Below are 22,479 nucleotides of genomic sequence, written 5' to 3'. Positions count from 1 at the left end.
CAGTGCAGTCTGTGTGGCAGGTGCAGGCAGCCTGTGTTCCTGGGGTAACCTTAGCCCCCAGAAGCTAAGTGCTTTTATTTTATTATTTTGGTGTTACCAGGGATGGATCCCAGCACCTTGCACATCAAGCAAGTGCTCTACCGCTGAGCCACACCCCCAATTCCCAGACGCCTCCTCTTCAGGACCTTCTGAAGTAAAGATAAACTTTGGAGCGCAGCCATATCGACTGAGGTGGTAGCTAACACAGCCAGGCATCTGAAGCTCCAACTGTGAAGATACCACAGCAAGACCAGAAAACTGGACCCTGATGTGAGACAGAGTGGACAGCAAACCACATGGTAGAGGGGTGCTGGTGATAATTAACAATGGCTGGTAACTATGGTGACGCTATACATGACACTGAGGGGAGAATGACAGAAAGTATCCCAAAGGCACAGAAAGAAGGGAAATCCACATTCACAAACTGTGTCATCGAGTTCACATCTAAAGGTCTGCCAAGTCTTTACATAACATGGTTAAATTTTAAAATACCAACTTCTCAAGCGAAATCAAAGTTGACACACCAGTGTTAGTGTGTCTTGACATCTGTACCTCTAAGAGACCACAGTGCCGCCGAGTCCTCATCAGGTGAAAGGTAAACATGCTCTGTTCTGTTTAGAGTCAGGTTTTCCAATAGCCCAGGCTGGACTCAACAGAAAGCCACAGATGACCCTAAATTTCAAGTCTTGCCCGTCTCCCACATGCTGGGAGCCCAGGTGTGTGCCAGTGTACTCACTGTATGCTGTGTGTTCTGGGTGCTAAGGAAGAACCCTCTCTCCCACCGACACCCCTGCCGCCTCTAAAAGGAAATTGGGAACTGTGTCGATGCCTTCTCAACACCGTTGGCACCTCTCTTTTGCTTTTCTGTTTATGAATGACTTATGTAGAGTTTAAAATTCTCCGAGAAAACCATCAGTGCCAGGGCCAGTGGCTTCTGGGGTGAGTGGGAACCCTTTGAAGTAGCTCTAAGCAGCACTGAGCTGGAGAGTAGAGTGGACACGCAGTGCCTGGGGCAGCTTGCTCTGTGATGACACCCACAGGAGCAGGAGGCCAGGGTTTGGAATCCTGCATCCACTGACAGCCCCAACACAGGCCATTACTGTGAGAGCACGAGAAGAAGTCATGTAGCCTTACTGTGTGTGACGGCACCGAGTGGGGCTTGATGGGAGGGTTGCTCACAGAGGTGACCTTCGTCTGCTTCTGAAGGTGCTCCACCCACTCGTGTAAGTCCTGCTGGCTGCTGCAGGACACCAGAATCCGTTCGATCATGCTCCCTAGAGAGCAGGAACACAGTGAATGCACACAAGCACATGTGCACACCCAGGACTCAAGCCACCTCTCACACCCTCAGACATACATGTGACATGTCCTTGAGTGAGGCTCTTCACTCCAAGGACAGGCTGCCTCTCCTCCCATGACAGGGCGCTGGCACAACGTGCATGCATTACCTGATATCTCAAATGCGTTCCTATGGTTTTCACTGTCCTCAAGCTTTGTGATTGTCATTCCTGTTGTTGGCAGCTTTCCCTACAAAAGACCCCCCAAAACAATGTTCTCCTAATAAAGAAGGTACCACACACATTAAATGACTTCACACAGAATTAAATGTACAAAAGAGCTACCACCTTAAACAACAATCAAACCAGGTCAAGAACACAAACTGAAGCAAAGCAGGATCTTAACCCAGTGAGTGATTCTACAAGTAGAAGACAGAGACAGGGCCAGGGTGCACAGTGGCTGCTTTAAAGGCATATGACAGAGTGCTCACAGGAGTTTGAAGGCCCAACTGATGAGAAACGGAGACAAGAACATACAGTGAGAGACAAGTGTGCAGTGCTCTGTCAACAAAAAATATGCCGTGATGTCCAACAGTTGCCACAGGGTGTCTAAGTGGCAGTCAGTCTATCTGTAATATGGGGGGGGATTCACAACAAAGCAGGAAATGTCAGCTGAGAAAAACAGAAAGGGGGCGAAGCTCATTTAAACTGTAAATGCTTTCCCTGGGCCACATAAACATAGACCAAACCGAACAAACAGACAAGAGTCACCCAGTCCAAAGAGCTGAGGGTCAGGCTGAAAGCACAGCAGAGGCCTGAGCCCTCCATGGCTGAGGACAAGAAGCTGAGCTCCCAGAAGCCCCACAGAGCTACGGCTTTCCCTGCAGCAGCTCATCTTCAGCTGTGGAGACACAGTTCCTCTTAGAGCTGGCTTCCCTGAAGCCAGTGGGGATTCTGGTTTAAGACAACTCTTGCTATGTAGCCCATGCTAGCCTCAAAAATCTTGATTTTTCTGCCTTGGCCTCCCAGGGGCTGGCCAGTTTAGTGTTCCACCAACAGAAACTAGCACTGGAGGTGATGATCAGCACACTCGGGGGGTGGCGGGGGCGGCGGTGGGGGGGGGATGGCCCTGGTCCCCAGGGGCACACTGCAGCAACAGCAGATGATCCCTGTACAAGTGGCAGCCTATGCTGAGGCTCTGGGGAATGCAATGGCGCCAGGAACAGGCACCTCTCAACAGGGAGCTGCTACTCTGGCAACTCAACCACCCAGAAGGCCTCACCAGTGGAAGCCTCAGGTTTCTGAATCTTCCCACGCATATTTGCTCTGCCATTTATCTGTAAAGGCTCCCTTGGAACTGTGGTGACTAGCCCTCCTAGGGGCAGACCAAGCCACATCTACTTTCCACAGGACAACATAAAACACACACATCAGAGAAAAGCCGGCTGCAAGTGAAGCAGCAACTTCCCCTGGAGTAGTATGTGGAGGCTGGCCAGTTCTTGAGACAGGCCTACTGAGAGCATCTCCCAGACCCTACCTAATACCCCCACCATTAGTCCGATGATGGGGAATAACAGAAAAGAGTTCCCTCACACTCTCCTACAACCAACTCTCAAATGTTCTCCAAGAAATGGTGACAAACCAAGACACTAAACGAAAGTTTACTAACAGGTTAAATGGTGAGGTTACAAGGCCGGTGTTCATACCCCTTACTGGAGATCTTAGCCCACAGCACCTAGCTGTACCTACCTTGGGCAGAATGGAACATGAAAGCCCAGGGGAGCAATGTGCTTTGCAGTGACAATGTGGTCAGTCAGAGACAATGTGGGTTGTTCACTTCTCTCCAGTCACATCAAAAGATGCAACAGATGTGAGCACACTGAGAACACACAGCCACGACACGGTACCACACACGGCATATACACACACGGCATACATACAGTCAAAGGCATCCTGAAAACAATTGTCACATACACCACAAACAAAAACTACAATCAGCTTAGCTCTGCTTACCTGATAGATGAAACCGCTCATCCTGGGACTTGCAGACAACATGAGCAGAAGGCTTGGGAAGAGCAGGAGGTATCTCTCATTCTTCTCCTAATAGTGAAAAGAATTTGTTCACAAATGCGTGCACAAGTCTTTATACAAGACCCCATGGGACCTCAGACCGTATTTCTACTTGAGATTTCTACCAAACTATAATTGGCAATATGAAATGCCACTAAAATATAACCAAGTCCACATTAAACACTAGCATAGACTCCACATTAAACCTTAGCGCAGTTGGAGAACTAGAACCAGAAAGAATAACCACAAACCACTAGATTTTCAAAACACAAAGTAACTAAATGGTTCAAGAGCCCTAGCTAGCCAGCTCTTTGTAAGACTTTTTTTTTTAAAGGTTTATTTAGCTAGGTGTGATGGCACAAGCCTTTAATCCCAAAACTTTGGAGGCAGAGGCAGGCGAATCTCTGTGTATTTCAGGCCAGTGGTCTATATATTGAGTTCTAAGACAGTAAGAGCTATGTAACAGAGACCCTGTGAAAAGAAAGGGAGGAAAGGAGGGAGGGAGGGAGGGAGGGAGGGAAGGAGAGAGGGAGGGAGGGAGGGAAGGAGAGAGGGGAAGGGAAGCATGGGAAGGGAAAGGTAGAAGTGCAGGGTATATTTCTTTGTATTGTGTATGTATGTGTGAATGTCCTCCTGCATGTATGTCTGTCCACATGTGAACAGAGCCTAAACAGCACAAGAAAGTGTGGGACCCTCTGGAACTAGAGTTACAAGTGGTTGTGAGCTGCCACGTATGCATTGATAATCAAACCCAGGTCCTTGGGAAGAACATGTACTGTTCATAAGCACTGAGCCCCCTTCTCCATCTCTGTGTGGAGTGTCTTTGAATACTACTTGGTAGCTGTCCGCACATCATCCAGAAGAAAGGAACATGCTAATAATGGGGGATGGGGACAGGTGGGTTCTTCAAACTACAAGAAAAGTAGGATAAAATGTTAAGTAAATGTTGCTCTCATTCTATCTCAAATACCTTTCCAGCTTACATAAAAATAGTTCTTGTACATTAAAAAGCATTTGCTTCAAAGTAACAAAAGCCAAAGAGAACACACACTTCTAAGAGACGCGAGTCCAAAGATTCTGAAGGACAGAGACAGGTCTCCAGCATGAGCCACAGTGAACAGCTTTCCCAAGCATGTTTTTCACAACACCACATCCACTCAAAGGCTAGCAGGGATGAGGAAGGTGTGCATCCTAAGAAGCCGCTGAAAGCTCCTGCCACGTTCTCTTGGAGGCACACGGGCTGTGAGTGCCAGCAGACCTCTCTGGAGGGAATGAGGTTTGACTCTCTTTGGAATGATCCTACCACTGTTAGGGAGACTTGGCACTTTGGAAAATGTTGTACAGTTATCTAACACAAAACTCAGAAATCACTTATCAAGGGGCTGGCTTTGAGGTTTAAGAGTGGCTGTTCTTTCAGAAGACCCAAATATAATTCCCAGCACTCACATGGCAGCTCACAACTGTCTGTAACTCCATTTCCTGGGAGCCCAGACGTTATCTTCTGGTCTCTATGGGCACTGCACGCACCTTGTACAAAAACAGGCACCCAGATAAAACGCCCACACACATAAAATCATGTGATTAAGGAACACTGTCTGAGAGATCTCAGTGTTTCAGGTCAGGATGATAAAAGAAGAACGGGACAGTCTCTTCCAGTGTCCACCCCGTAACTCAGGGCAAATCCTGTTTCCTCTTCTACACTAAAAGCTAACATTCACTGGAGAGGGATGTCACTTAACAAACCAGCAACAGAGCAGTGACTCCCATAAACAGACGCCAGAATGCACACAAACCAGTGCCGTGAAGCACTAGCAGAAGCGTGAGCCAGGGTCATGCCGAGACGCATGCGTGTGAACACCGTCTCAGTTCACACGGCCCTGGAACAAGCTGGTCCTGGGTGCATGGGAACTGGCAACCAGCCCATCTGCTGGGACTTTCTACCTGGACCACAAGCTCTTCATGTTTGTCAAGGATAAGAAGTGGACCACAAGCGTGAGGCTCCTACATACTGTCAGCGGCACACGCCATTCCTCCAGACCTCGAATACCAAATCCTAGGGGTGGGAAAGAGCCACGGTGTAAAGAGGGGCCTTTGTACCTCACTTCCTGCACACTGAATGGTGACTTGGGACATGTATGTGACACTGCCCAGTGTCCTGATGTCGTCCCCCTCCCAGCTCCTGATGGGCTCCGTCAGGATCTGCAGCTCCAGCTCTTTCCTTTTTCGTACTTCTTGACACTGGGCCTATGGAACACAGAACACAAGTGTTCAGAGACAAGCTTCCAGAACCTTGCCTTTACCACCCTGCTTCTGCGTATACGATTATATTGCTCTGTACCAGTTGAATGTCTGCTTAACTATAAGGAGTACATAAAGTCAAGCCAAGGAGGTAACATACACTCCTTAAGTTCTATAGGCTATTCTGTTCGTCTCAAGACAAGCACTGTGCGGTAAACAGAAGAACACCTCCTTCAGGCTCCATCAGGACCTGCCAGCAGAGAGCCCTGCCTGACGGAGGAAGGAGTGTGCCGGACCACACAACAAGGACTGGTGCCTTGGGTATCACTGGCACACCCTGGACCTGGAGGCCAGGATCAGATGGGTTCACAACATCTGCAGCAGCATCCGCACTGTGTCCTTTCGAATTTGAATCACCTCAGTTCTGGTGCCCACGTGCCCTGGACACTGCTATGCATGTCCTTTACTTCATCTCAATAAACACCGCACTTAATTTACAAGTCACTTGTTTCCTGTGTCTCTGTCCAGTGGGTCGTAACCCAGCATGCACTTGTGATGAGAGCGTCAGAGAAAGGGTCAGAAGCGTGGCCACTTACTGAAAGGTTTTTGAAGGCAGTCATAGATTTTTGAATATCTTGTCTATCAGGATGATAATCCTTTGGATAAAGAAAGACAGGATTAACTCTCACATGGAAAATACCCTGGAGACATTTTGATACTGTTCAGCCATTACCTTCTCAGTATGAGGACTGCTTATCTTTTAAAGGATTACGGTGCCAAAAGACTTGAGGAAAACTAAGTTAGAACAAAACTGCCTAACAGGGTCAGCAAGCCACACTGTAAGTAAAGCCTCACGAGAGCCCAGCCACACGAGTGCTCAAAGCTGCCTCTGACAGTTCTGCCCTAGAAGGTGAAGAACCTATGGACACACCCAAGCCTAACCACAGGCAGAGCCAGAGTCCAGGCCGATGTGCGAGCTGTTAATCCACATACTATGAGTCTCCATTACCACTCAGCACTTGGTCCTACTGCCTGCAACTGAAAGCTGAGAGGACACCCAACTCTACTTGAAAGCGTTGCTCTGCAGCTCTCTGGAGCCCTTGGTAGGTAGATGGGCACACGACAAAGTAAAAAGACAGATCTTTGTCCTAGGGCTGGAGGAGGAGAAAACCTCTGTGCTTAACAAAGTCTCCCTGAAAACCACTACGTTACAAACTCTGGACAAGCTCTGGGGTGGTTTCATAGACACAAGGGGTCGGCTACATGGCCCGAGGCCTCAGATCAGGGAGCAACTGCACCTCCATGTGTCTCTCCAGCTCCTTCAGCAGTGTGGGGTACTTGTCCAGGCGCATGAAGGGCTTGCTCAGGCCGGTGGTCAGCACCAGGATCCCAGGACTGCTGGCACCTTTTGTTTCCATGAACTCTCCCAGGTCCTCACTGGGCAGTGGGGACAAGGAGGAAAAGAGAAGAAGATCCAGTTAAGAACACAAGGCAGAGATCTGTTTCACAGCCAGTTTCTTCTAAAACAAAACGGCCTACTGCACTAGCTACAGCTTCACACCCCAAGATGTGCTGGTTACCAAACGTGAAAAGTACCCACTATCGCTCTCCACACAAGGCACATCTTTACCTGGGCATGCTGGCTTCATGAGAGGTCTCCAGAGAGCAAGCTGCTAAGAGCTGCAAAAGGCTGTCCCTGAGCCACAGGGACCTGTGTGAGGGTCCCCACACCCTAACGTGAGGCGCCTGTCTGAGAGCTGGTGAACTGACCACATTCTCTAGGAGCAGCAGTGGTATACAGAACAGCAAAATATAACAGGGCCAGGCACACAGGCTCTGGCATGAGGGAGATACATCACAGCATCACACTGCACACGATACGCAGAGTGGTGATACAAGCGTGCCCAACATTTAGAGCATTAATAATTCCTCAACATTCTACTGCCTTTTCATAGCCATCTTCACTACTCAGCTATGTTTTCTATGACAAGTTTCAAGTGATGACCACTTCCCAGCATCTTCCATTTCTGCCGAACCCTCAACTGAGGACAGCTTTCTCATACTTAGGTTTGTTTTAGGTTCTGAGTCCTGCTAAGCACGCTCTCTCCATCCCCATCCACTCATCCTAAAGCATCATGGAGTGACTGAGATGAGCAGCTGATGGGACCCAGACCCACAAAATCACATTTCTAACAGAGGCTTTCCCTTTCAAGGGGACCACATGAAGGGAAAATGGGTCCCAGTCATTACAGTGGTCCAGATTTACTGAAATGTCACAACCTACTCACTGCAGGGAACTTGCAGTGCCCCATGCTCAGAGCTCCTAAGAACAAGGTGAATTTAAAGGTGCCAAAGTAACTGCTTGGGATCTGCACACGGTGTTCTTCTGGTGCCAGGAAAGCAAAACTAACAAACCAGTGGAAAATACGTTCTTACAGAGTAACTTATAAAATCTATACAGAACAAATGTACAGAATCAATGGGTGCCCAGGGGTAGATTCCTACAAATGATTAACTGGTGACTATACACACATACAGAGACCCAACCTCAGGGACACAACACTTCTGACACTTAAGAAGGCAGGACAAAACTGACCCCAGGGTTTGCATGTTCTAGGCAAAACTCCCCACCAATAAACTACACCCAGCTTGCAAAAAGCAAAGCTTTCAGACTTGAATGAACAACCTTGAGTTTCTAAAGTCAAAAACTAGGCATAGGCATCAAACAGAATCTACTGAGCAGGCATGGTGTGGCCGCTAACGGGCGTCGGCACTACAGGGAAGCAGGAAGACCGACAGGCTAGCAGCTCAGTAAGGGAGCTGCTGAAGGAAGTAACCAAGCAGAGAACTCACAGCTCACATCACCAACTTACGCCTCAGGAGAGGGATGGGGTCTGTGGGAGGCTGAGGGGGACCCCTCACAGCTCAGGGACCTCAGAAGGGCACACAAACACCACATCCTGCCGTATCCCAGCTCAGAAGTATGCTCCTCTGTATGGCTCAGGATCCCACACCAAGTAGCTCCAGGCATTCAGAGCACATTTAAGCATGCCACGTTGAGCAGGCAACCCAGACACTCCCCACGTAATGCCTCATCTGAGCCCTTCCCCTGATTATTTTGAGATGTGCTTGCCTTTCAGACAGGACTCAAATAGTCCCTGAGGTAATAGCAGAGTGGAGGTGAAGAGCACTGTGCACAGGCATTTCCTCAGCTCTGCTGCTCTGACGCTGCTTTCCCACTGAAGTAAGGTAGGCTCTGCCCAGAATTTGTGTACCCTGCCATTTCTGTTCTCACTCCACCCTACAGGACCAGGCACACTCTCCACAATGGTGGGGGCGGGGGGCAGAGGCTGTTACAGAACACATCACTTGCTCTTTAGCTCCCTTTTCATTACATCAATAACACCCACAGAGTATGGAGAGACATAAACACAGTATCTGTGTTCTGTTTTTGTAAACTTTCCTAACTTGCAAGCTCAATGAGTCAATCTGAAGTGGAACTGAATGTAAGTTTCATGCTAAAGAGAGGGAGAAGCTGACCTAGCCCCATCTCAGGCAGAAAGAAGGACCACAATGTGGCAAGGTGCTGGCTTCTACTTGCCCTGACTGTGAAGCCCTCCAGCCCCCTCCCTGCACAGTGGTCCAGGCTGCTGCCTCCACCCAGAACTGCAGGAGTCTGACAGCTGAGGATACAGTGAGCCTTACAAACCTGAATGCACCAAGGAGTTTGAGGCCACTCACTTTCTTACCAAGGTCAGAAAACAAACTAAAGAACCCTTACTGTGTCTACTTCAGTGACCAGCGCATGCATGGCCTAGTGCTATCACAACCCTATGAGCAGGGAGTAGCAACTCCGGCCTCCAGGCATCGCAAGATTTGTAGGCAGGCAGGGTAGCCTCTGCCAAGGTATTTACTGGTGTTTCAGTAGTTTTACATCAAAATGTTCAGTTAAGAATATTCTAAAGTTATTGAAATAAAAAGCATGCTGGGCAGTGGTGGCGCACACCTTTAATCCCAGCCCTTGGGAGGCAGAGGCAGGTGGATTTCTGAGTTGGAGGCCAGCCTGGTCTACAGAGTGAGTTCCAGGACAGCCAGGGCTACACAGAGAAACCCTGTCTCAAAAACAACAACAACAACAACAAAAAAAAGAGCACAATGACAAGTGTCTTGATGCTGATGAATACTTTTTCATTAATAGCTTTGAACAACACAACTGCTGTTTACAAATGAAACCACATAATTTCTTCCAACAGTAATAAAATTGGTGTGTTAGTAAAGAATGCTGTGCCTCTTTTAGCATCAGAAACCATTCCTGAGCTTGCTTGACATTCGTTTCATCACCTGGACAATGCCAGCTCTCAAGTCCCAGCACACATCACAAGAGTCTCCCCAAAATACCTGAAACAATCAGCAATCTCTTTCCTAACTCAAAAGAAATGGCTGGTAGCATACAAAGCAAGTGAAATCCTGCATATTAACTTTAGTTTTGGGTTGAGAGACTCCAGCTAATGGTGTGCAAGTGAGCACTCTGCCTGCAAAGCCTGCTTCTCACACCTACCCCACTCTCTGAAGCATCAGCATGGCTTGCAGTGACCTCCTAAGGATGCAGGGACTTCCTAAAGATGCAGTGATCTCCTAAGTATGCAGTCATCTCCTGGGCATGCAGTGACCTCCTAAGGATGCAGGGACTTCCAAAAGATGCAGTGATCTCCTAAGTATGCAGTGATCTCCTAAGCATGCAGTGACCTCCTGGGCATGCAGTGACCTCCTGAGCTTGCAGGGACCTCCTAAGGATGCAGTGACCTCCTGAGCATGCAGTGATCTCCTAAGCATGCAGTGACCTCCTGAGCTTGCAGTGATGATCTGAGCATGCAGTGACCTCCTAAGCATGCAGGGACCTCCCGAGCATGCAGTGACCTCCTAAGGATGCAGTGACCTCCTAAGCATTCAGTGACCTCCTAAGCTTGCAGTGACCTCTTAAGGATGCAGTGACCTCCTGAGCATTCAGTGACCTCCTGAGCTTGCAGTGACCTCCTGAGCTTGCAGTGACCTCCTGAGCTTTCAGTGACCTCCTAAGCATTCAGTGACCTCCTGAGCATTCAGTGACCTCCTGAGCATTCAGTGGCCTCCTAAACAGTTGCCAGCTCCCTTCAGGCTCTCCAGCAAGGAAAGGCCTCAGAGTAGGGAGAGTTCAAAAGGATCCACTTTTGTTCTACTCTTTTGTCTTTGCTTCTATTGGGGTGTGTGGGTGTGTGGTTGTGTGTGTGCCCGTGCCTGTGCTCGCGATATATGTAAATACATGTCTGATGTGGGCTTACATGAACAAGCCAGGGAAGGATAAGGATGCTGGGCACCCTGCTCTATCTGACACAACCTGTGACACAAGGTCTCTCATTTAACCTAAAGCCAGTCTAGCAGCCAGCAAGCTCTGGCAATCCTCCTGTCTCTGCCACACAGAGATGGGGTTACATATGGCCATGTTCCTCATTTCTAATGTGGATGCTGGGTGCAGCTCCCATGCTGCACAGAAGAACTGTTACCCAATGAGCCATCCTTCCAGCCTGCAGTGGCTTGAGTGAAAATGGTTCCCATAGGCTCATAGAGAGTAGCGTTATTGGTGGCGTGTCCTTGTTGGAAGAAGTCTGTGTGTAGGGGCTGGGGGAGTTGAACTTTTGAGGTTTCAGAAGCTCAGGTCAGACCCAGGGTCGGTTGGTCTGTCTGTCTCTCTCTGTCTCTGTGTGTCTGTCTGTCTGTCTGTCTCTCTCTCTCCTGCTACCTAAGGATCCAGACACAGAGCTCACAGTCACCTCTTCCGACCAAGCTTGTGTATGTGCCCTGCCCCCGTGCTTCCCACCATGATAATGGACTAACCTCTGAACTGTAATGTAGCCCCAGTTCAAGGTTTTCCTTTGTAAGAGGTACTGCTGTGGTGTCTCTTCACAGCAGTAAAGCCTAAGGAGACACAGCCTCAGAACCTTTTTCTTTCACAACCACATGAACCAGCTCTTAGCAGATGTTCTAGCACTCATTTTGAGGAAAATAAACTTATCGTTGCTGTGTTTGAACATGCTCCATGAACTAGCTAGAGGACAGAGCTGCCCACCTTCCTTCCCTTCCGGCCCAGATGGCTCAGCCACAAACCTGTGCTCTGTGAGGACGCTCACTGCAGACGGGTGGTTGGCACAATAAGCGAGGTAAAGCGTCCTCATCTGCGGCATCAGGCTCAGAAAGCAGCCACCGACTCTCTGCTGGGCTTCGGGAGACCTGTGGGTATGAGAGACGCCATCAGACAGGAGGAAACCAAGAAGTGGCAGGTGCTCTGTGATCTCTTCTGACCCTGGCACTCCTACAGGCTGACAGGCTAACCTTCCACAATGCCCAGATGGCTAGATCTGACATGCCACAGTGACTGACCAAGCTAGCCAAATCCATGTTCTCTGTATGGTGAGGAAAATATGTCCTGAAGCCTCAAATGCTGTACACAAAGTTAGAAGACATCAAACATGGCTGCCTAACTGAAGGTAACAAACAAGGCTGTCTCTGGAAGCTTCCTACCCATGTAGTAATGAGGGCAGCACAAGAGTAAAGACTCTTCTCACTGCGGACCAAGGGCTGAAAGGAGCAGCTCTTCCACTTCCAGACAGCGGCAACGGGTCACAGGATTCTAAAGTTTGAAAGTTTGAGCCAACTAGAATCCACTCTGGAGATGCAGAGTAGACAGCAGTGGTGAGGCCTGGCATGTCAGTCAATTGGACATGGTGGGGTCACATTCCAGGGTCACTGGGAGCCTAAGGTGCTCTGCCTATCCCCCAGAAGTGTAGGCCTGGGATAGGACACCATCCTATAGACAAGCCTGGGATAGGACACCATTCTACAGGCAGGGGCTGAGAGGACCCCCCACTTTCCTGTGCCCCAAGAATGCACATCGACCAGATTCCTAGCACACTGAGAGCAAAGAGGATGTCCTGCCCTCTGGGGACTCTGACCCAGAGAAAACATGAGCAAAGCTGCTGATAGCAGAACTCTTCATCAGTGCCCCTAGAGCGACTGTGTGCTATCTGAGCTCTAAGCAGCTGTGCTGGCTGCTTGTAGGTCAGTTTAACACAAGTTAGAGACATCTGGGAGGAGAGAACCTCACTCAGTTGACAAAATTCTCTTTAGGACTGGGCTGTAGAGTGGCCTGTAAGGACACTTTCTCAATTAGTGATCAGGTGTGAGTGGTCTCACCGCTGGGCTGGTGGTCCTGGGCTCTATAAAAAAGCAGGATGCACAAGCCAGCAAGCAGCATCCCTCCATGGCCTCTGCATCAGCTCCGACTTCCAGGTTCCCACCTGGTTTGAATTCCTGTCTTGGCTTTGCTCAATGGTCAGTGAATCAGGACATGTAAGCGCCAAATAAACCCTTTCTCCTCCCCAAGATGCTTTAGACCACAGTGTTTTATCACAGCAATAACCCTAAGACAGCAGGCAGGGAAACTGACAAAGACTTTCACAGACAGGAAGGAAGGAAGGAAAGAAGGAAGAAATGGAGAGAGAGAGGAAAAGAGAGAAAGAGAGAGGAAGAAGGAAAGAAGGAAGGAAGGAAGGAAGGAAAAGAAAGAGCAAAATTAACAAATTGACATGGAGCTAAAAAGAAGGCAGACTAGACTATGTTCAGAAAGCATCAAATTATCTAAGTTATAATTTGCTCCTGAGAAGAGAAACAAGGATACTATATGTAAAACCTAAGACAGCTGAGGACGTGAATGGAGCATTTGTTACCCAGGGCCGGAGTTGAGGACTTTGACAGAGTGTGTATTAGGCACACTTAAGGGTCTGAGATCAATCTCCTGCAGTGCAAATAAAACACAACACAAAGCAGTGACAGGAAAATAGACAGAAGACAACAGGAGAATGGAGTCCTAGGAACGCAGAATAGAAAGCAGTGTACACGACCAAGGTACACCTTGCTGTGCACCACACCAAAGTTCCAAAACAGAAAAGACTCAAGCACAGGCAAATTAAAGAAATAACTGTAGGACTGGGCAGAACAGCCAAGGCAGAAGATGCCAATGTCCATACAGGAAGTGGTCCCCACACTTCCTGGGTAAGCCCTAACCCAGGCAGCACTGCATCTCACATCAATCCTAGCAACGGCCAGCAGAAGCTGAACTAGCTAGCTTCACAGAGCTGAGCTGCTCAAGGCTCCCTAGGGGCTATATACACTCCACACAGCAACACTGGAACCCAGACCCCTGCTGTCCGCCTGCCCAGGGAACACACCCCTTTAGAAGCCGTCAGACAGGCCCTGGCTCTTTCTGTGGATGGTGGAGAGCAAAGGGCAAGTCTTAGTCTTTCATAGCCACCTATCAGGTGTGGACGAGGCTGGGCTGTACCACAGAGCCAGCAAGAGATGTGCCTGAGGTTTGGCTCCCAGCACCCACATGGAGGCTCACAAACATCTGTAATTCCAGTTTCAGAGGTTCCAATGCCCTCTTCTGACCTCCATTGACCCCAGGCACATACCTAGAACACATACATACATGCAAGGAAAACACTAATGCACATAAATAAAATCTAATTTTTTTAACAAAATAAGAACCTAAAACAATAACCTGTTTTATTTATGCAACTCATTGATCATTCAAAAGTCATTCTCTCTGCCTTCAGCTGACTCAATGGCCAGACACCTGCCTGACAAGAAAGACATGGAGAAGAGAGAAACAGGTGGAAAGCTCCTTGTTCAAGAGACACTTCTGGCAGACAATGTCTGGGAGCAGAAGTGACACCCAGTGGTGAGCAGGCTGCAGGCAGGGGTAGCCCAGGAAGAACAGAGCCTCCCAGGCCAGCAGCCAGCTGTGCTTCACTATGACTTCATAAGTGAGGCCAGGATGAGGAGACTGCAGGAGTGTGAGCCACGGCCACAGCTACCTACAGAGGATCTGAGAGAGCACACAGACTCAACTCAACAAAACAGGTTGGGGGGGGGGGGTGGCTCTAAAACTCCATCCCAGACTCTGCTGTGTCTCTTCCTTGATGATGTGTCTACTGCCTCTCTGCCTTAGGCCACACTCCAGGCCCAGTCCACAGCAGACTTGACACTGCCTCAACACAAAAGCAGCTCAAAACTGAGCTTAGGACCTCACCCCAAACCTCTGCCTTAGCTTCCTAAGAGAGCAGCACCTTGAATTCTCTGTAACCTGATGCTGCACACCTATGATCCCACTCACAAATGACACTAAGGCAGGAGGAACACGAGCAGAGGTAGCCTGGGCTACAGAGAGACTCAGCTCTAGCCTGGTACCTTATCAAGATCTTGTCTCCATTTTTCTCTTTTTTAAAACATTATACGTATGGGTGTTTTGCTGGCATATATGCCTGTGTAACTCATGACTGCCTGTGGAGGCCAAAAAATAGGAGTTGGATCCCGTAGAACTGGGGTTACAGACAGTTGTGAGCTGCTATGTGGGTGCTGGGAACAGAACACAGGTCCTCAGCAAGAGCAGGCAATGTTCTTAATTCCAGGCCCTTGTCTGAAGATTTAGTCAAACAAGCAGCAGCAGCAGCCTGTGCTCTGCAAGGATCAGCAGCAGCCTGTGCTCTGCAAGGATCAAGAGCTGGTGTGCTGGGATAGCTTTACTATTGGGAGACACAAGTCATTACCATACTGAGTATTTTAGTTCAATAACATCCCCATTATCTCTAAAATGAACAACTTTTGAAGTTCTATTTTAACAGAATGTTAAGTTGTTTTCCATAATAAAATACAAGGAAATTCTAAACTTCTATACATCTTATTTGAACCCTTTTAAGACCCAATGAAGATTCTCAGAATTTATTTAAAAATGTTTTTACACTTGCGTATACATATGATCCCTGTGGAGAGATCAGGTCTCTTATATAGTTAGGTCCTGGGGACAGAACTCAAATCCTCTGACTTAGGGGCAAGCAGCTTTACCCACCTAGTCATCTCTCTTGCCCCAGAATTCATTTTTTTATAGAAGCAAATTAATAAGCCACAGTAAACATTCCCACATCAGTGTCGCTGGTATTGATGGTCTTTATGCCATCTAGAAGGAATACAGTGAATCATAAGAAAGGAACCCTGTCAAACGAAACACTATGTTAGAGGAAAGCTTACGGCTTTCTGAGAACACTCGACCACCAACAGTGAGGCAGAGCAGCTCTAGAGAGTCTCGGGTGGGGAGCGGGTGGGGAGCGGGGTGGGGTGGCATCATCTCAGAATCAGTGGGCACTTCCACTGTGGGGAGGGAGCCAGGCCACTGGTTTGCGTTCTAGCCCACTGCTCTTTGTCCCCAATTGTCTCTTGAACCCCACCTCCCTCAATAGGTCATTTAAAGGAGTTAATGAAGAAACACACCTAAACATTGAGGTTACTACCTGGCACATGTTAGGAACTCAGTACATAAAGGACATATATGAAATAACCCTGTGGTTACTTCTGTAAGTCCAAGGCATGCTGCCCACACATGGCTATTTGCAGGCCAGAGGAACACCAAACTAGAAGACCACACTGGAAAAAGCCACCCTCCACAGCAAGCACACGGCATGTAAACAGTTCAAGTACCGCTTGGCCAGCTGCCTCTGCCCCTGAGCAGCCATTAGCTTAAACTCTCACTCTCCTGAAGTCTTTCCCAGGCTAAAACCATGTCATAAACCCAGCCTAGTTTGCAGCTTCTATTACAAAACTACCTAAAGGAAAAAAAAAAACCAGCTTTTATCTTCAGAACTGTTAATTCTAAAATTATGCTTTCGATACCAACTAGACACATATGATTTGTAAGCTCTCAGCCATTTACTTACTTTGTGCATTCTTCCAGGGACTGCACAAGCACTTGTTGGAAGGAAGATATTTCCTCTAGATTTCCCATTAAATAGGAAGTGTTTGCTGAACTCAACCTAAGGCCAAGAAAAACCAAAGAAGAAGACTGTCAGTGGTCTAACTTCAATCCTGCCTTTCTACCACAAAACATTACTGAGGGCCCTAGTCTGACGAACATGATGCTGTGCCCGCAGCAAGAGGGCACTCTGACCTGCACCGATCACCTCACCCTCCTCCCTCCTCTGCAAACACAGACTGAGGGGACCAGACAGCAGGCAGTCAACAAATGCACATTCTGGCCAACTTACTTCTCACTGGTCTGCAGTGGCCGCAGGTAGGTGGACAGCACAGACTGCAGTTCCTTAGAATACTCATGTTCTGTTTCCAGGATGTTCTGTAGCACCTGTGGTGAGTAAAGAAAGGACTGTCACTGACACGGCAAGAGGCATCTGACACGGGTTATAAGTTCAAGCAAGTCACACTTTGTTGCTGACATGCAGTACTAACACACTTACTGGCATTACTCTTTTGTGGTTATTAACCACTAACCCTAGGTGATGAATTATGAAGGCCAGAGGTCTGACTTTGTCTTACTGACAACAGGCACGTCTAGATTTTGTGGATGCCCACTCCATCTTTGGACAAGCAAGGCCAGGCCTACTTAAATTACAAAGGACAGACTGTAGACAGTCTCAAAGCACCTGGGGCAGATGTCTCTCTTAAAATGCTGTATGGTGCAGGAAAAGCCTGCACCAAGTGCGGCAAACATAACTCGCGCAGCTAGTCTAAGAGCAGAAAACTAACCTACAATGACTGACAGAGGAGAGTGGCAGACAGACTGGCTTTGAATTCAAACTTGAGCACAAGGCTACCTGGGTCAACACACTTGATGAAGCTCACTGAACTAGATATAACCTATTCATGCTTGTATGTAGCTGAGCATCCCTAAGCAAAACAACCCAAACCCAAGTGATCAAGAGCATTAAACTGTGAGCACGACCATGATGCTGTGCGGCTTACACTTTGGACCATTTCAGAGTTTGAGTTTAGGAATGTTCAAACCAGTGAAGTCTATGCAAATATCCCCCAAACTCCTGGTTCCAGGCACTGAGGTCATGGGACACTTAACCTGCATGTAAGACATACCCCAATTTAATACATGAACTTTATCCTTGACTGGATCTAAAAACTGACATAAACATGTGGGAAACAGAGACTTTCATCAGACAGTGGGATGCCCTGGGTCATCCCCCACACAACATGCATTAAAGATACAAGGCCTATGAAAACCATGCATCTTTAGACATTTATTCTTCTCAAGGATAGCAGAGTAAGTATAAACTAACTCTAAAATTTAAAAAGTTCCAAATAGCATATTAACATATGCTATAACAAACTTAGCAAAAACTACTGAACTCCTAAAATTTCCAGACAAACACAGTTCCAAACAGATGAACTTAAGCAAGTGTTTCCCACCAGAGACCGCCAGCACCACAGGCCCCTGAGCAGCAGGACAGAAGGTCTGGAGCTCCTAAGGGCCAAGAGCCACAAGCACTGCCGTCCTGGCAGCCAGCAGCTAACTTAGGGCACAGTAGTCTTTAACCCCTGGAAAACAAGTCCTTTATTGGGGCCTAGTGCGAACACCTGTCGTCTCAGCTGCTTAAGAGGCTAAGGCAGGATAATTACAAATTTAAGGGGTGCCCTACCTCTGAGGCAAGTTCAAAGCCAGCATGAGTAGCAATGGGCAAATAGCATATGCTATTTCCAAATAAACAAAGGGGGGAGGGGCACAGGTAGAGAAATGGGGGTGGGGGGGGAGCAAGAACTAGGAACATAGTCCCTGGTAGCCCAAGTCCCTGAAATTAAGACCCAGGACACCTCCCTAACCCGCTCCCATACATACACACAAAGTTTCCTTCTCAAAGCAGTTAGCTCCTTCCATGTTCAACACCTGGTGAACTATAAAGCCAAAAAGTGACAGTGGGTCTCTCTGTCACTGGCCCTATAGGGCAGCTCCAGGCCTAAAGGGTGGAAATCAGAGATGTACATACAGGGCCTCCCACCAAAGAAGGAAGTCCCTTCCCAGCCGTTTCCCTCCCACCCTCTGGACAGCCAGGGCTGTTTTAAGCAGGTCACAGTGTGCTTTCTGAGCACTTCCTGGATGCGTGTGCTTGCTGCCTCACAAAGCCCACACATGCCTCTAACTCATCACACACTGCCAGGGGTGGGCAACACCACAAGACTTCATCTTCTGCCCATGACTTTTGGTGATCTGACTGAGTTTAAACTTCACATGCCCCATCTGACTGCTCTTCAGTTCAGTGCTGTCTGTAGATCTAAGGAGCCCTAAGCAGACAAGCATCACAAGCAGCTTACACAGTCAACCCCAAGAAGAAACACCACAGACTCTGTCCATGGATGCTCAACTGGCTTCCTCCTGAATGGACTTATTCATGAAGACAGCTGGGAGACAGCCAGGAGGGGGAGGGACCACGCAGGGAGTTCATTCCTTTGTGGGGAAATCTAGATGGTGCACCCAAATTGACAATGTCCTGCTATGACACACTCACTGAACCCAAGTGTCGAAGGCCTAGTGACAGAAGCACACTGACTGCAGACACCGCTCCAGAGACAATCATGTAAACCAGACACAGTTCTCAAAAAGTGACAGAACAAGAGGGCAGCAACAAGCAGCCTTGGGTCTGAAGGGAAAAGGATCATCCCAGGATGTGTAAGGGAAGCTCTACACCAATGCTTAGAGAGGGGCGGCTGGAGACGTGAGCAGGACCCACCTCAAAAACCTAACATACCCCCAAGGCGATGAGCAAAAGAAGAACACTGCTAGAGAGACCTGGTCCAGAGACCCCAGGACACTGTGCCTTCCTCAGCCACAGTCTGAACACAGCTGTAGATGCACACCAAGGCTTCCCAAGGGAATGGCCAGACAGAAGCAAGCTCTCCACAATGCTCCACTCCAACTACTGGCCCGTACCCAGTACCGCACACTGCTTGCAGACACCTACTGAGTCTTCAACACGCCCCAGAAGACAAGCAAGATACATGGTGTCTGCACAGGAACACAGAGCCACAGAGCCACTCCCTGCCTACAACAGTGCCACCAACCACCACCACCCCGGGAGGGCTTAAGTGCCTTTTGACCTAGTAGCCTCATCACCCTACCTGGCCTAAGTCTGCCAGTCACTAGCCTCACCTCTTCTCCTCTTTGCGCCTCAGGTACGTGCTGGCTGCTGCAGGACCCCATGGACCTCACCTCAGGGGACACAGCTCCATCACACCATGCCCGGGAACCCAGGATAGAGCACTGTTCAGGGAGATGCAGACTGTGTGACCCACAGTGCTGAAGAAGGCCAAAGGAAAAGCCCCAGGCGGCATGGCTGGCCCTGAGTCACGAGACACAGAGCTGTCCAGTCACACAACAGTGCCACCCAGGAGGGCGGGCACCCTCGGCAGCCACACAAACGTCCCTAAGACCTTCCTCCTTGAAACAAACCAACTCCCACACTGGGCAGACACAGGAGCTGGCTTCAAGGGAAGCAGTTAAAGGCACATTTGGCACCTCACACTTGGGTGTTCCTTAAAAATAACTAATCGATAGGGCTGGAGGTGTAGCTCAGTGACAGAATACCCCCTAGCCTGCTGAGGCCCTGGGTTCCATCCTCAGCACTGTAAGAAAGTTGAAACAGCTATAAAATAACTGACATGTAAGAACACAAGACATTAGGTCACTGCCTTACGATCCTCCATCAACTAAACCTGAATGTTTACAATACAAGCCTAGCTTACTTACACGGGCAAGTGAACTGGCATCTATCCTATCCTAAACAGTCTCTATCTGCCAACCATCCTACCACACACCATGGAGCCCCGGAGCTCAGGCTTCTGTGTGTTTGTGTGGCTGTGCATGTGTGCACAGATGTGGGTTTTCCTCAATCACTTTCCACTTTAGGTCTTTGAGATGGAGAAGGAACCTGGAACTCACAGATTCAGCTAGGGAGACTAGCTTATTAGTGAGCTCTAGGGAGCAGCTGTCTCGCCTCCCTGTCACTCACCTGGCTTGTACATGGATGTTGGGGATCCAAACCCAGGGGCTCACGCCTTTAGCATCCAGAGCCTACTTAACTGGCAGACAAGTGTGCTTTGATATCTACACTGCCAGGCCAGTCGATCTGAATTTTCAAAACGTGAATTGTTAAGTTGGACTCTAGTCACAACTTAGTGTCTGACAAGCAGTCTGTGTGCTCTGTGAGCAAGAAAGTGGTGGCGAAATAAGCAGCTGTAAAGGCTCCTACTGGCTCTGTCACTCTAGGGGACAGCAGGGACCTACATCACTGACTGAATGGGGTGTTGTACCTCTAGGGGACAGCAGGGACCCACTCTGACATCACTGATTGAACTGTGTGAGGGCAAATCTCAACTGTCCTCCTGGGCTTAACAAAGGGTGATTATCTCAACTGGGCTAAGGAAGTGGGAAGACCTGCCCACTGTGGGTGGTACCATTCCCTGAGCTCTGACCCTAGGTTGTCTATAAAGGATAATGAGATAAGCAGGGCATTCATTACTCTCTCCTGACTGAGAACTCAGCATGACTAGCTGCTTCTACCTCTGCTTTCAGACTTCCCCACCACGAAGGATGGGCTGTAACCTGACACTGTGAGCCAAAATAAGCCCTTCCTTAGGATGCTCTTGTCAGGCACTTTACAAGAAAAGGAAAAGAAACTGAGACGGTATCTTGATTTACACTTGCCTTTAATAACCTGACACCTAGAATCTACTTAACTGGCAGACAAGTGTGCTTTAATATCTCCCTTTTAAAGCAAACAGTTCTACTACAGTATTTCTAACTCAGGACTCTACTAAGTTTGGGAGAGACACTTCTTCCAAATGTTAAGGTTTGATCAGATAAAGGGCTGAGAGATACAGCCCAGAGATTACAGCACTGGCTGCCCTTCCAGAGGACCTGGGTTCAACTCCCAGCACTCATCACAATTTTCTCTAACTCTGGTTCAAGGGAATCCAACACCCTTAGACAGATATACATGCAGGCAAAAATCCAATGCACATAAAATAAAAATAAATAATTTTAAATAAGAAAAATAACATTTAAAAAAAGATTTACCAGACAAAAGTGGGTCCAAAGAATCCATGTCAAGAGTGGTGTTCAGGGATGCAGCTGCCCACACTCACACCCACACGGAGTTCAGTTAGGCACTAGTTATGTGGACTCGGGCACAGCTGAACCCCAACCCGGCTAAGTAGCTCACTGTCTACATCTAGACACGCAGCCTCCCTGCTCCCTTCCTTTATAGGAAGGAACCTCCCAGGTTATGACAATTCTGAGTTAGGTAGGAAGAAACACTGCCTGCCCCATCACCTAACACCCAGCCACTAACAGCTCAAGAGGCTTCTCTTTGAGGGACATTTTAAGTCAGGAGGTCTCTGGCATTCCCTGGGGTTAGGTTAACTCCCTCCCTCCCTCCCTCCTCATGCTGGGCTCCTGATGCCACCTGAAACTGTAGCCTGTGTCATCCTGGGCCACATAACACAAGCAATTACACAGAAACAGTAGGGAGAAAACGTGTTAGAGGAGCTGGCAGGTATCCAACTTCCCCAGAAACTGTGGCTAGGACACAAGAAGTGAGGCACTCCCAGGAGAGTCAGGGATTCATGCTGCAGGTCCCTCAAAGATCACCTGTCAGACTCCCAAGGTCACAGGATAAGAATGTCCTTCCCTGTCTCATGTCTGAATGCTCAGTCCCCAGTAAGGATGAGGAGGTATGGGCGTATTACTGAGGGCAGGCAGGCTTGGAGGGTCCAAAAGGCCATGCCAGTTAGTGTGAGCCTCCTTCCTCCTCTACTTTCCCCCTCCCCCTCTCTCCCTCGTTCCTTCTTGAGGATCAGGGGTAAGCACTCAGCTGCTGCTCAGTGCCTGCTACCTGCCTGCCTGCTGCCTGCCTGCCTCCTGCCTGCCTGCCTGCTGCCTGCCTGCTTGCTGCTGCCTGCCTGCCTGCCTGCC

The 22,479-nt window shown here is 48.7% G+C and overlaps 1 protein-coding gene across 11 annotated transcripts in view; it reads right to left on the bottom strand.

Moving 5' to 3' along the window:
- Arhgef7 (Rho guanine nucleotide exchange factor 7) overlaps positions 1–22,479 on the bottom strand; it is a 113,985-nt gene that overhangs the window by 22,382 nt on the left and 69,124 nt on the right. For all 11 annotated transcript variants that reach the window (XM_031339061.1, XM_031339064.1, XM_031339057.1 and 8 more), the window contains 9 exons: positions 16,754–16,848; positions 16,427–16,522; positions 11,766–11,888; positions 6,923–7,061; positions 6,221–6,280; positions 5,484–5,630; positions 3,330–3,416; positions 1,488–1,566; positions 1,174–1,313 (listed from right to left, as the gene is read on the bottom strand). In XM_031339061.1, coding sequence (XP_031194921.1) covers positions 1,174–1,313; positions 1,488–1,566; positions 3,330–3,416; positions 5,484–5,630; positions 6,221–6,280; positions 6,923–7,061; positions 11,766–11,888; positions 16,427–16,522; positions 16,754–16,848 — 966 coding nt within the window. The remainder of the gene's footprint in view (positions 1–1,173; positions 1,314–1,487; positions 1,567–3,329; positions 3,417–5,483; positions 5,631–6,220; positions 6,281–6,922; positions 7,062–11,765; positions 11,889–16,426; positions 16,523–16,753; positions 16,849–22,479) is intronic.

Source organism: Mastomys coucha, unplaced genomic scaffold (assembly GCF_008632895.1).
Source record: "Mastomys coucha isolate ucsf_1 unplaced genomic scaffold, UCSF_Mcou_1 pScaffold22, whole genome shotgun sequence".
Classification (NCBI taxonomy): domain Eukaryota; kingdom Metazoa; phylum Chordata; class Mammalia; order Rodentia; family Muridae; genus Mastomys; species Mastomys coucha.
Note: the sequence above shows the minus strand (reverse complement) of the source record. Positions and strands in the feature narration are given on the sequence as shown.